This window comes from Peromyscus maniculatus, chromosome X (assembly GCF_049852395.1).
Source record: "Peromyscus maniculatus bairdii isolate BWxNUB_F1_BW_parent chromosome X, HU_Pman_BW_mat_3.1, whole genome shotgun sequence".
In the NCBI taxonomy this organism is placed as follows: Eukaryota; Metazoa; Chordata; class Mammalia; order Rodentia; family Cricetidae; genus Peromyscus; species Peromyscus maniculatus.
The window spans coordinates 74,003,196-74,018,477 of record NC_134875.1 but is presented as its reverse complement, the minus strand read 5'-3'; the positions used below and the strand labels follow the sequence as shown (position 1 = coordinate 74,018,477).

Below are 15,282 nucleotides of genomic sequence, written 5' to 3'. Positions count from 1 at the left end.
ACTAAAACCAAGGACCCTTAAAATATCCACACTCACTAGAAGATTCTAAGCAGAAGTTAATCTACACTTAAACTAAAAACAGTTGGAGTCAGAGAATAATGGAAGTAAAAATGTAATTCATGGCACTTGTTATACATTCTTTTTCTGGGCAAAGATTATATTCATATATGAGAATATCTTCTTCTGTTTGTGAGCTATGACATTTTGTGAATGTGTAGTTCTATAAAGACCTAAAGATTGTTCACACATATGAACAAGACTTACATAAAAATAAGAAAAACAAGTCTAATGTAACACACAACTTTGTTTACCTGTTCAGCATTTTGTGTTATATGTAGAGTACTTGGTGCACAAGTAGATATTTTCAGAGTTGGAGAATGGAGCTCCTGTTGAGAAAAAAAATTCAGAAATTGTTTCTGAGCATTGTACTTTGTACAACTGAAAGGCTGAGGTGTCCTTTATATTTTCGTAATAATTAGCAGTCACAAATAAGAGCATTGTATGTAAGCTTTCTCTGATGATGTCTATCTTTCCAAAGGACACATTTACTGAATTACTTGACCAACTTCTTGTTAGATTACCTCAAGTTGGCTCTATCACACTTTATCTGGTCTGGTACCAGCTTAATTCTGGAGTCAGCAGTGTTGCTTCAAAATCATTCACAGAAGTGAAGGAATGTGGTATTCATAATGATTAGACAAAATTATCACCCTTTTGACTATGCTATTATTGTTTATCTTTCTCCCCAAGTTAGTTAATATGCATTGCTTCATTAGTGTGTACAGGTACTGAGGATCAAACCCGAGACCTCACACGATACTCAAGTGCTTACTACTAAGCTACTCCCCCACCTCCAGATTGCACAGTTGATAGCATTACTCAAGCTCCTCACGCCTTCCTATAATTTACAACAGATTGACATGCCTCCAGGATATTTTCCCACAAACAGAAAAATGTTTTTCTAAGAAAGGGATAATTAAAATCAGAATCACAGGTATACAAAGTAAACACTGACAGGTTTATCAGAAGCCAAGGTACAATGTAAGTATAACATGTGTTTTTGAAACGTTTGCTCAGACTAGAAAATGTTCTGGACACTTGGGCATTTTTTTTTTAATCATTTTGTCCTCAACTCGGTATATTTTCATCTTCCCCTTCCTTTATGTCAACTTCAATAATATAAATTCAGTATTTTCAGGACACCTCTAAATAGGTTCCTGGATTTCCTACTGGAAGCTAAAAATTGTTCAGGTAAATGCAGAAGGTTACAGACTGCAAAGCAAACAGGTACATATTCTTCACTTCAGAAAAATTATTCCAAATACAACCATGTGTTAATGGATCTGGCCAAATGATCATGGAGAAAAAATGTGTGTGTGTGTGGGGGGGGGGGTGTTCTACATGAACATAATGCTTCTTTTCTTTCTTTAAAAAAAGGTTAGTGAGATATTTTACTAGCATATTAATCATACAAAGTAAGTGGTTTCATCATGACAGTCACATGCATATAATGTTCTTAAATTATAATTATCCCCTTTATTGATCCTGCAAACAGTCATTTCCTGTTCCATACGAAGTGAAAAATTGTTTGTGAATGAATCAATGAAGAGCATGTCATAATTTAAAGGTCACCCCAGGAATAAGAATTTCTTTTTTAGTAGACTTTCTAGGTGTTTAATTTTGTATAAATCACACACACACCACATCATTTAGGTCCTTCATAATGAAATCATTAAATTCAATGGGCAGTGCTATTTTTGGTTCACGTGCTTTTGTACCACAGCCTTTCATTCCTGATAATTAAGAAATTAAAGGTCCAGATGAGGTGTTTTGGTTATCATGGTATATAATAAAAAGGTGCCAGAGCTTGGAGTCAGGCTCCTTGTGTTTGAACCTCATTATAGTACTGGAAAGTTTGTGATATTGGGTAACCCATGTCTCTTCAATGAGCTTCCGTTTCCTTATGTGGAAAATGGCATGAGATTGTGTGTAAATGTGATTTAGACACTCCTTAATCTATGTTCTGTTTCTGATATTCTATAGTCAAAGGGAGATCATTTTTAACTTTTTTCCATATTAGTTCCATATTGACAAAACAATTTTAAATGCCTTAAGCTTATCTATCTTATTTTCTTTTGATGATGATGATGATGTTACTAATGATGATGATGATGACAACACATATTAAGAGTTTTTTTATTTCAAACAACTTATATAGCATTTTCTAAGTCAATACTTAAAACAAACTCATAAGGAAGGTACCAGTACAATTCTATTATACTCACAAGTAGTGTTAGAAGAAAACAGCCTAATTTAATAGATGAAAGTCATACAGGCAATATTGGGTACTAGAATTTCAACAAAAGTAGCAATGTCTCCAGAAATCATACATTTAATCAATCTATATTACCATATTTATAACTTGCTTGATTATATTTTCAGCTTTATAAACTGAAGAATCTACTTATAAGGTAAATTATAATTAGATCTTATATTAGGAGTCTAAATATAATTTTATTTGCCTCCTTAAAATTAGTTCTTGTAAAAAATAACATTTATATTTTTGGCTATTGGAAAATTAACTGAGGTCTTTGTGCATGCAAAAAAAAAGTGCTCTACTGCCAAGCTGTATCCTTGCTATTTTTTTCTGTGGCAGCATTTCAGTTTGTCCCTCAGGCTGGCCTCATGATTCCCCTGCCTTTTCTTACAGTATACTTGAATTACAGGTGTGCATCATCACACCCAGTTCAAAAGCAACTTTTCTATTCTTGAAAATATTACACCTATCTAAAAGTGATTGCATGAGGAGACAGCCCTGATTAAATATTTAAGTTGTTAAAAATTCAATAAAGGGTACCTCTAGACTTTGATGGTATATTTGCAAAGTGTAGCCTCAGGGCTCTAAATTAAATAAAACACTGAAGTTCTATTTACTACTTTTGCCATTTAATCCCTTTAATATTTCAGGACAGTTCTACTTTTTCTTATAAAATATATACTATATTATTGAGTCATTTATCCTTGTGGCTCAGAAATGATAAGCACCACTGTGTTGTCAACTTTCTTTACATATAAGCCTGGTAAAATCAATGTTCATAATTACATAGGCTAGATCTGGTATAAAATCCAGGTCTGTTTGTCCTGTGATGCCTCAGGTAATGATTTTTAGCTTTGACAAAGTCGTAAAAGCGTTCCTTCTTCTCTTCCTCATTTACTTTTTATGAAGTAGACATGGCCTTGGCAATTTTAAAATCAGAGTAGGTTGAAATCAGTTGGCTTTTTGAGAGAATTTCACCACATCACTCAAGATAATTTTCTGCACCTTAGCACATACTATATCAGAACTAGGAACTTTAGTTTCCAGTAGGGAATTCACTATTCACAAGTATATATCCATTTTCAACTGTTAAAATAGCTATGTTTTTTCAAAGTTAAATCAGTTGAAGTGCAAATGGCCCAGAGTTCCTCAGTTATTTACTCTAATGACGGTGCTTTTCAGTATCACAGTGCAGTGAAGAAAGAAAGAAAATCAGAAGCTGGGAGGCTGTTATTCTCCTCTAGACAGAAAGGAAATCTGAAAAACATACACTATGTTCTGAATTCAAGGATTGTTTGAAGAATGGAATTTAAAAAAAAAAACAGAATGGATGCTACTTCTAATAAATTTTTTTATGCCATTCTAGGGTGATAAAAATAGCACTATCACCAAATGACTTATCATAATAAAAATATAAACATGTTTAAAGTGAGACACTTGACTATCTAATTAAAATGAACTAATGTAGACAATTGATACAATGGCATTATCCTAAGTTTCTAAATTCAGTGATACATAATTCATTAAAATAGCTGTGTTAACCTGGGCAATTTATCTTGGACTGTTGGAACATTGGATTTTTTTCATTTGTATTTTTGTTTTATTTTTTTCTGGAAACAGAATCTCGTGTAACCCAAACGAGTCTTAAATTGCTATGTAAGCCAAGAATAACTTTAAACTTCTGATTCTCAAGTGCGGGGAACCCAGGCATGTATGACCACATGCAGCTTATGTGTGTGGAGATCACACACAGGGATTCATGCACGCTAGGCAAGCACTCTACCAACTGAGCTATATATCCAGCCCTCTTTATATGTGTAATGGATATCACTTGCTATGCAACAGTGTAGCGAGGTATAAGAATTAACAGAATGTAATCTCTATTGTTACCAAAGTTATAATCAGGTAGCAGATAAAAATTTACAAATAAAAGTGAAGAGCTATAATGAGTTTACTACAGGAGTTTCAAGCATTAAGAGGTAAAGTTAACCTTAGATAAGCAAAGATTAGATCACAAAGAAACATTAGAAGAGGGTAATATATTTTGCTACAATTTTGTCATGTAGAAATTGGTGAGAGGTGTAAACATTGGGGTCCTATGTTTATATTTGGTCTGAAGCACAGGACAGTAGAATAGGGTTTCAACAAATTAAGGTCCATAGGAAGCAGATCACAAGTAGATCTGGAAGTCAAACAAAGAAATTTATAGACTGAATGTCACTGAAAGTTTTATGGGGAGAGAAATGAGATGAGGTGTTTGTAGAGAACTTGAGGAAGTTTTCTAGAAAAGACATTTTAGGTGTAATTAAGTTTGGGAGGAATTTAAAATAATTTTATGTTGGAATCTCTACATCAGATCCAGTCACTTTTGGATAGTTTTGATCAAGTACAAAAACAGGCTACTAGAAAAATCATTTTGGATCGTAGTTTCAGAATGTTTGGTCCCATGTGATTAAGAACAGTTGGCAGGAGCCTGTGGTGGAGAACAGCTGATCACACACCATGATAGAACAAGAAACAGAGAGCGTGTCCAGGAATTGGCCAGGGAAAATATGCTCTGAAGGACCTACCCAAAGTGATCTTATTCTTCTAGGTAGACCACATTTGACTTAAAGTTTCTGGATTCTCCAAAAATAGTGTTACCAACTCAGGAATAAATGTATAAAACATGAGCTAGGTAGTGCATTTTATAATCAAGCTACAATAACATCCAAGCTAAAGTTGTGTAAGAAGATAAATAGGTAAGTAGATGGTATGTTTGAGGCAAAAATCTTTCTTTAGAAAGTTCCAAATATAGTTTGGTGTGTGGATGAACAATGAGGAGTTATAATAGTCTTTGCAAGAGAATCTTTGGGCATGTAACTAATATGTCAAACCATTAGAGGTTTATAGAATGAAATTTAATAAGTAAAAGAACTTAACTTTGACAGAATTTCAAATGTACAGCAGGGCAAGTACATTGAATATATCTAAAAGCTAACTAATTAATGGCTACAAGTGACAATAGTTGATATGAGGACCAATCAAAATACCTGTCCTTTAACATCATATGCCATAACAATTGTGACAAATATTTATCCATCAAAGTTACAGACCAAATATAAACAAGTCAATTTCAGATGTTTAATAAGACCTGAAATCTGGAAAACAAAACTAATTGACTCATTGAATTACTTCCTTATGTCTATTATGTTTATTTTATGTGCTGTTTAATTTTTTAAAAGAAGCAATATGTGCCTTTCTAGTTTCATTTCAAAGAGAGGTCATGGAAGAGTAACAGTCTGAAACAGTTCCATGTCTTTACAAAAACCATATTCAGTAATTTGGAGAAGCCATAATCATAGAAAAGGAAGAAAAAAACAGAGGTATGAAAGAGGAAGAGGGTAAGGGAGGGAGCAGAAAAGCAGAATAAAGAGAAAGAAAGAGCTTCAATTATTTTGATTTGCCTTTGAGTCTTGATTTTAGAAATAATGTGTCAGCCTTTAAGAGGTGTAAAGCCTGGGTGGAAGGACAGACCAAAGTAGTATTTTATATGTCACCCTCTAGTTAATGCAAAGTAACATTAGTTGAAAAAGTAGACCACATCTAGGGTAGTTTTAGATGGAAAGACATAGGTTATGAAAAACCTTAAAGATGACTTTATAGGTGCATTTTTGAGGAATAAGTAAGATGAACAGATATCTGAGTCAGGATTGAGTATTTACAGAAGGTAAATAACAAAGGTGGAAGTGGAGACAGTGGCAAACTGAATTTGTTTAAGAAACAGTAGTATGGATATCTGGAACACAAGACAGAAAGATGTAGCAAATGGGGGAGACATTAAAAAGCAGAATTGGAGGTCCTAAAATGTTCTTCACATCACCAAAGACATTTTGTGTCATTAAGATCATAAATTTCACATTAAGGTAAAGTGAGATCTTATTCTTTCAGTATTTCCATCAAAGTTATCCCAGAGCATTTGGACCTTTGAAATAACTAAAAATTAATAAAATTCTTACATCATGTATTTTGATAAAAATAATGAGTAAAATTATTGAAAAAAAATTTAAAAATATTTTAAAAAGTAATTCTGAATGACAACCAAAAAATTTGTTCTTGAGAAAGAACATAGTTCAGACAGAATGCTATTCATGCTACATTTTTTGGGGGGAATTCTATGATGGCCTCAAATTCACTGTGTAGCTAAGGCTGGTCTCAAATTCATCATGATCCTACAACCTCAGCCTCCTGAATGATGAGACTACATCATGTCCACCCTATGTTACTTATTTATGTTCATCTATATTATCTTAGGTAGTTCATGATGGGTATATATGAAAGAAAATGATGATGAAATATAACAATGAATCAGATAGCACAGACTTTGTAATGTAAATGAGTCAAATGCACATGCCAAGAATATAAAATATTACATAATAGTTATAGGTATAGACTTGCAACTAACTGCTAGGTTTAAATCCCAGTTTTAGTATACGCTAGCTGTATAGAATTCCAAAGGTCATATTACATCTCTGTTACTTCATGGACCTGGTCTGCAAAAATGGGAATGGTATAGAACTTCATTTACTAAAGTTCATAAAATAATTCAGGAGAGTAAAAATTAAGATAAAATTCCAGAGAGGATATGAAATCCAAATCATGTGTACAAAAGAAAGCAAGCCTGAGCACAGTGGGATGGATTTGTAGGCCTAGATACTTGGTAGGCTGAGGCAAGAGGATCACTTGAAATTGGGAGTGTCAGGCCATCCTGGTTATCATAGTGAGACCTTCCAAGCTCCTCCAAATGAAACAAAGACAAGAAAATGCTCTATGATTAATAGGAGTCACTTTTCACCTTTCTCCTATTCCTAACAATTTTCTCTATGAAACAATGGGATTTTGAAAAGAAAAGGATAAAAAGATACATGTTTACAAGCATACACTTTTTGTTCAGGTCTTTTAAAGTTTTTGCTTTGTTTTTACTTCTTCTGAAATAGTTACTGTAACCTCACACTCTGGAAGGCTGTAACTTCATTATTTTTTCATCCCCATGTATCCATCATCACTAATCTAACAAATTAGCAGGATGTGGATCATACATTTTTACAGTCAAATATTCCTTTAAATTCAATGGTCTTTAGAGGTATTTCACTACTTAGATAACAGATGGCTTGAGTTTATAGACACACACTCGTAGAACTCATGGCAATGTGGGGCATGTTCTATATCGGCACTGATTAGTACACAAACCACTAGCCACATAAGGGTATTAAATGCTTAAAATGACAGTAGTGTGACTCAAGAACTGAATTGGGTTTTATCTAATTAAAATATGAAAGTTAATAGCAACATGTGGCTATGGCTTCTGTACTGGAAGTACATTTCTTTTGTTTGTTTGTTTTTCCAAAATAATATTTTTATTGATTATTTGGGAATATCACACAATGTATCCCTGATCACACTTGCTTCTCAGTCCTCCCAGGTCCACTCCCTCACCCTTGTGCCCTACCTTCCAAAAAAGAAGAAAAAAATACACCAACTCCAATTTGTGTTGCCCATATACTCACTGGAGCATGGTCAAATTTGCAGTGGCCAGCCCCTTAGAGAAAACTCAGTCCTTCCCCATCCCCCGCCAGAAGCCATCAACTGTGAAGAGCTATACTTCAGCATTTCTATTACAAATTTTAAGGATACATTTCTAAGGAAAATATTAGGAGGCTTTAATGCTTAGTGCAACCTTACTCTTAAAAAAAAGAAAAAGAAAACAAATTTTAAAACTTTACCTCAAATATTGGGTTTCAAGTTAAAAACTAAGAGCATGAGGACTTCCAAATGATGTTCTCTAAAGGATATTTATGTCATTAAGGATTATAAATACAATTTTCTATTTAAGTCTTCTAAACATATACTATACACTTGGTAAAACTGCTTTAATACTTTTTCTCCCTATTCTTCCTTAGTTGACAAAGCCCTATTAAGCTTTTCAAGCCCATGAAGTCTACCTAACATTCTAATGTTAAATGAATTCCTACTGTGTGGTGTGCTATTTAGTTGATTTCCTTGCTTGTACCACAAAGGGGTTTTGTTGACCATACTTTTAAGGAATCAAATAAAAAAGGATACAAAATTATTGAGTGCTAACTATCTCTAAGATTGCACTGAATACCTTCACATTTACTTTATTCAGTAGTCTCTGCAGTTCTGAAGAAAGTCATTTATTTTTCCTTTCCAAATAAGCAAACAGAGGTTCTAACAAGTGACTTATTCAAAGTAATACAATACTTATCATTTAACTATGTATTTTCCACTACATACAATCTCATTTGACTATAGCAATAATCTTATGTATTCCTTTTTATTGCCCCACTTTATAAAAGAGAAAAATGACATATACAGCTAATGGGTTCTTGCACCAGGAATTAAACTCAAGCTTAAAATCTAAAGTACATTGTTTCAGAGTTCTGTTCTATCATAGTCCACCTGAACATTTAGTATCTGAATGTTTAGTACCTACAGCAATCCCTAAGACATCCCATAGAGAGCAATTTTGTAGGAATTTTCTCTGTAACTGCTCTTTAGACTGCAAAATCTGAACCTCTTCAAGCATCTCTTACTGGCTTTCACTTATCTCTTGGTGGCTCTGTTCAAAGTACTTAAGATATTCAAGTAACAAATAATAAATAAATGAATTAGGTAGTAGAGAATATTATATACACAGTGAAAGATTTTTTCTGTATATATTTGGAAGTATATTGCAATGAACATGGAACTTCTTCATGATTTTTAATTTGAACCTTAAGACTTTACTTAAAGACTAATATATAACGTTTTCTAACAAAGATCATGGGAGCATTATGGATCCTCCTGTTAGAATCACTGAAAGTAATAATACTGAGTTAGGTTTAGGCTCAGTAGCTTGAAATGAGCAGTAATTTTTTTAAACTTTTTTTTTTTTCTAGAAAGGGTTTCTCTGTGTAGCCCTGGCTGTTCTGGAACTCACTTTGTAGACAAGGCTGACTGAGAGATTCACCTGTCTCTGCCCCCCAAGATTAAAGGCATGCACCAAATATATGTTTTTCGAGACAGGGTTTCTCTGTAGCTTTGGAGCGTTTCCTGGAACTCGCTCTGTAGCCCAGGCTGGCCTTGAACTCACAGAGATCCGCCTGCCTCTTCCTCCAGAGTGCTGGGATTAAGGCATGCACCATCAATGCCCAGCTCTTATAATTGAAAATATTTTTTTCATACAGTGTATTCTGATCACAGTTTCCCCTCCCCCAACCACTCCCAAATCCTCCCCAACTCCCCATCTACCCAGTTAGAGACCTGCTTTTCTCTCTCTCTCTCTCTCTCTCTCTCTCTCTAGAAAACAAACAGGCCCAAGGCTGATATGTAAAATTAAATTTAATAAATAAATTTAAAAAAAAAGAAAACAAACAGGCAAAATAATAATAAACAAGAATAAAAAAGAAAATACACACACACAAACACAAAACCCATAAAAACACAAAATGAAACCATAATATATTTAAATCTACCTGACATTTATCCTGAGGGAATTTCCCAAGGCAGACTAGCATTGAATAACTTTCCTGCATGGTGTGGAGAAAGCTTTTGTTAGAATCTTTCAAAGTCAGTAACATTGTCAAACACCTGCCTTAGGTTCAATGCTTTATACAAGAAACATGTAAATTATAAGCACCTTCCCCCACCCATGAGACAAACATTTCATTCACTTAGAATAAAAGTCTATGATTGTGTTGTAATGTAAAGCAAAGAAAAAGCAGCTCTCTTTTCCTCTTTTCAATCCGAAATCCCTCACTTAAGATACATATTCCTGCTTCTTATTCTGTCTTTTAAAAGAAAACTATTAAATGGAAATGGAACAGAATATATAGTTCTTTTCAGTGCATGCTTCTTGTCTTATATGATCCAAAAAATGTAAAGAAGACCTACTACTGGGATTAGCGTCTGATGCTAAATGTCTGTTTAAATCTGTTTATTTAGAAAAGCTTTAACTTTTAAATGAAGCTTAAGAGCATGACAAATCTCCCAGTAGTTTCCCCATAAATTGTGAAGAAAGACTAGTTGATAAAACACTTTTTCTCTTCTTCCACTGGCTACATTCCCTGCCCATTACTACACCACCAGGACAGCTTGTGAATGTCACTGTCTGAAAACTGGCCCAGAAATTTATCAGATCTGCTTTAACAAGGGACAATTGCCATGAACGTTTTCACCCAGCAATTACTCGCACTAACAAATTCTAAAGCTTCATTTAATTGTAAGCACAAAGGGGATGACCAACTCTGAAAACAGCAGCCCCTTTATCCCATGACCTCATTCTTTATTCAGGCAACCTACTTCCCTGAACAATCATTCCTTTTACTGACCACACCCTTGAACAACAATTTCTCAAAGCGACACACCTCTCCACCCAGAACAGGAAAAATTTCTGGTAGTAAATAGCAATCTTAACACAGTAGGGAAGTCATTCACCGTCTTTGCAACCCAAGACAAAGGAAAATAATAATGTAAACAAACTTATGCCCAGGTGAATAGCTATTGGCAGCGAAGGTCATTTACAAATTCACATTTACCTCTAGGCTGCTCTCTGAGGTCAGATTTTTGTTAGAAGTTTTTAAATTAAAAAGAATGGCAGACTTTTTAGCCCATACATTAAAACCGAATATTTTATTTAATAAAATCCTCATGAAAAATAGAAATTAATATTTTAAAATGTAGATAGGCATATGTGCCACCTACAGCCCAGACTCTGTATGTTGATCCTCAAAGTGGACTTTCCTTTGACAAGCAAATGGTATTTATCCAGAAGACAGCATTTCCTGTAAAATAGGCACTTAAGGAGCATCTGTTCACTGAATGACTGGAATTTAAAATATTTAATTTTGATCCATTTTTCTTTCTCAAAACAGTTTCTCAGTATTCATGGAAAATATCTTGACCTTCATGAATACTTAAATTAGCCAAAGGAACAAATATAAGTCCAATGAATAATTCACATCAGTGTTGTTCATTTAAAGCAGTATGCCACTTTGAGTTAATTATGGTGGTTTAATATTTAAGCGTTAAGGATTGAATTATAAAGGAGTTTGTTGTTACTGTTTTCTTTGGCTTTAAGTAGATTCTAGAACATTATTCATTTATTTGTAAGACCACATTGTTTCTGGCTTTGTATGATTATACTTGTTCCTGAAGGCAAACCTAATAATTTAAATTCTACTATTAATTCAGATAACTTAGTAGCAACTGGTATCTACACTTAATTTTATTTGAGAAATACCCTATTAGTCAGACAAAATAATAACCACGAAAACCATAAGTATGTCTCATCAATTATAGATGAGAAACGAAAGCAATATTATGTATCATACAGAGAGAAATATAAATATGTTTATATCCATAAATGTAATTTTAGTACACAAGAGCACAGTAGTAAAAAACAAACAAACCTGTTCTAAAACACCAGAGATAGAAAATTCTAAATAGTTGTAAATGGCATTCGGTTAAGTCTAAAATCAAGATTGAGATTCATGAAACAAAGCAGTGTGGCATGAATTGTTTCTCAAAGGGAGCATATTTTACTACTGGCAAGGCTTACTTTAAAATCTGAGTTCTCTAAATATCCTATATTCACCAAAACAAAGTAAGAATTTAATTGAATTCATCATGGCCAGAAATTGAATATTAATCCTCATTATCTTGGCTTCCCCTGTAATAAACTCTGACATCAACATAATTGCCACATATTAACTCATCTAAAACACTGCATCTTAAAGAGAAATTTTATTAAAATTATAAAAGGAGTTTTGAGTAATATTCACTTCCCAGTGCCTCGATGGTATGTAATAAAGGTACCATTATAGCGTAGACATTTTGTCAGCATGAAGGTAACTTAAGATCACATCTAGGACTGCTTTACATAGTGTCACACTATCATCCCAACAACAAACAGGAAGAAAGGAAAACTAAATAGAAGTGATTCCTATTCATTATCATTGTGGTAACTATCTTAAAAAACTGGTTTGTTGTAGGCCCTTTTAGTGGATTTCATATCCAAGTCAACTTGAAATTTTATAGTCAACACTTCTCTTTCCTATCAAAGGAATCTTCTTCCTTTCTGCCCACATAGCTTGAATCTCATCCCCCTTCTCTTCACTCATCCATATTTTTATTTTTCTCTAGTGATAAATAACTCCAGAAATCACAAGGAAATCCATCCCAGTCTCTTATCTCAGCTACTAAGGTTACACTTTCTGCCCCTAAGGGTCTATACTATTTTTTTCTTCAGGGAACTAACTTTCAGAATGGAAATAGTCTTAGAGGGATTAACTTAGCAAATTCCATATAAAAGAAGGAAAGTCATATGAAAAGCCATCTTAGTTTAGCCCTGACATTATTATTAAGAAGGAAAGTTGAAACAAGGAACAAACAATAAAACACAATTCTCAAAAATGTCCTATATTCAGTATATATATATATATATATATATATATATATATATATATATATATATTGCTCTTAAGTATGTATCTATCATTCTTTTACTAGCATGAAAAAAAAGGCTGTAGGTTGAAATAACTGAAAAGTAGGATGACTTCAGCATTCCTATGATAATAGTAATTGTTGTTTTTAACCTTCCTTGTTTTGGAGGTATTAAGGATCTAAGATGATATCAACTTTCTTGCTCATCAACATGCTAATGTTAAATATTGGAATGTAAATGTGCGTCACTATGATCACTTATACAACCTTGGAATTTTTTTAACCTTCATACTTTTCTACCCCTTGAACTCAATACAGATGACAGTTTTTCATAACTACAGACAGAAAGGGTGTGGATTTGGATGGCAGGGAAAGCGGGGAGGGTCTTTGAGGAGTTAGGAGGACACTAAATATATTCTATTAAAAAAATCTATTTTCAATAAAAGAAAAATAGGATAAAAAGGAAATTATAAGTATTAAATCCTAGATTTATTTTGTATTTTCCCCTGAAAGTATGCTAAGTGTTTAATAAAACAATGGTAAAATTGTTGTGCCTATAGTTTGTAAACCATATGTATCTTGGAGGAAATCTATTTTTTAAGTTTCTCTGTAAATTTTAAGGATGTTGCTTCATATTCTACTTGAACTTTGGACTTTGGAAAAATAACTTGTACTCTTTCCAATTTATATAATAATGTAAAATAGGAAAGGACCTCAGTCATTGCTTTATGAGGTCTTCACAGTATAAACATCTTGAAAATAAAATTTCAGTTTGGACACAAGTTCACAGAAAGCTTAAAGATATGTACATTTAATATAAAGAGAGTTAGAGAATCAAAACACACATTAAGTTGTCATTTTATATCGGCTTTCCACATTGTTTTTCATGTACTTGAAAGACTATTAGTACAGATATTGATGGTAAAAACAAAACAAACAAAAATCTTAGAAACTATTTCATTTTCAAGAATGCCTTAGAGATCCATCTTTTGTAGCTTTTATATAATACTGGCTTACCTCTTTCTTGCTTTTCAAATCCTATAACCTGACTTCTACCAACATTCTGTAAATTATTCAGCTAGTATATATAAGAATCAATGTGTCATTTTGACACATAAGAAAATTCTAAGACATGTGCACCTGTCATTTAGCCAGGATCAGCATACTATTAGCTGAACACGAATAACTACACGTCACTCCATATATGCCATTGTCTCTATATCATTCTACTTGGCACAAAACACCTGTTTGCTCCTGATATGAAGCGAATCAGTGGGGAACTCTTCTAAAAATAAACCTTTTGCATTTCGGTTGATGACTACTTTTGTCGTTAAAGGCAAAATGGTTTGCCACTTACAACACATCTTTCAATCAACTTCAATTTTTAAAATGTGCCTTCCTGTGCTCAGGTTAGGTTATGTAAATCATTGGAATGGCGTCCAACCAACCACAGGCACTAGTAAATGAAAAAAAAAATGGCTAAAAGATAGAATTTGGGAGACTGTCCAACACATACATAATTGCAGTTCACCAAGACCTATCCTGTAGATGACAGTGAATAAAGCAAAAAAGAAGGCAAGTGAGGATTAAGATTTGTTTCTCTTTTCCCAACAATCTGGAATAACTGTCTTTTATTACCTGCGAATGGTCGCTCCAAACCAAATTTTGGTAGGAGGAGGCAGTTTTGAGGGGGGAGAGCACTTCCCGTGAGCCGAGGGGGTCCAAGGCCTGCACCACCTTATTCATAGGCCCGCTGTAGGTCCTCACTCGCTCATACACTACATTTTTTTCTGGAGGCTGCTGGGCTTGACTGGACTGATGGTAACAGTGGTAATGCTGAGGCTGGCACTGCAGCACTTCTGTGGGCTGCTGGGTCCCACAACTGCTGCTGCTGGTCTCGCTCCAATAGCTTGAGCTCATCATCTTCTCAGTGGTCAGAAAGGGTTTCCCCAGGTGCTCTCCCTACGGAATAAACAGAGAAAGATGACAGCAGAGCAGGCAGGCAAGCAGGGACACGCAAAGAGGGTCTTTTATCAACCACCTTTTTTCCCTCACGGTGCCAGTCAGAGATGAGTTACCTGAGCAGCAGCAGGAGCAGGTCTGGCAGCTGCACAGTAGACAGCAAACTATTTGAGCTCAAATGAAAAGTGGAGCCACCCTGGGAGATTGCTCCAGGAAATGGCACTGACACGCCCCTGAGGGGCGGATTCACCTGGCAGGTTTGCGTGCCAGGAAAGGCCCTGCCTTGCCACAGAGATAGCAACAAGGCTTCACAGTAGGTAAAGGAGTCTGAAAAAAAGAAGAGACAGACGTTCAGGGCAGGAGATCCTAGGCCTGGAAACCTGAAGACAAAGACACCAGTGTCCAAACTTGTTAGAGAAAACAAAGCGACTTTCCCATGGCTTGTAAACTTAGCAAAGGTGGTTTCAAGCCTAAGTACTCATTCCAGGATCTCAGAGCAAATTAAAGGGTATTAGCCTAGG

General features: G+C 34.4%; 1 protein-coding gene across 2 annotated transcripts in view; it reads right to left on the bottom strand.

The window, feature by feature from the left end:
- The window catches only part of Pof1b (POF1B actin binding protein), a 74,516-nt gene extending 59,537 nt beyond the window's left edge, over window positions 1–14,979 (bottom strand). For both annotated transcript variants that reach the window (XM_076562903.1, XM_076562902.1), the window contains exons 1-3: window positions 14,878–14,979; window positions 14,438–14,761; window positions 312–386 (exon numbers count right to left, since the gene is read on the bottom strand). In XM_076562903.1, coding sequence (XP_076419018.1) covers window positions 312–386; window positions 14,438–14,722 — 360 coding nt within the window. In that variant the 5' untranslated portion in view covers window positions 14,723–14,761; window positions 14,878–14,979. The remainder of the gene's footprint in view (window positions 1–311; window positions 387–14,437; window positions 14,762–14,877) is intronic.
- Window positions 14,980–15,282: the final 303 nt, after the last annotated feature.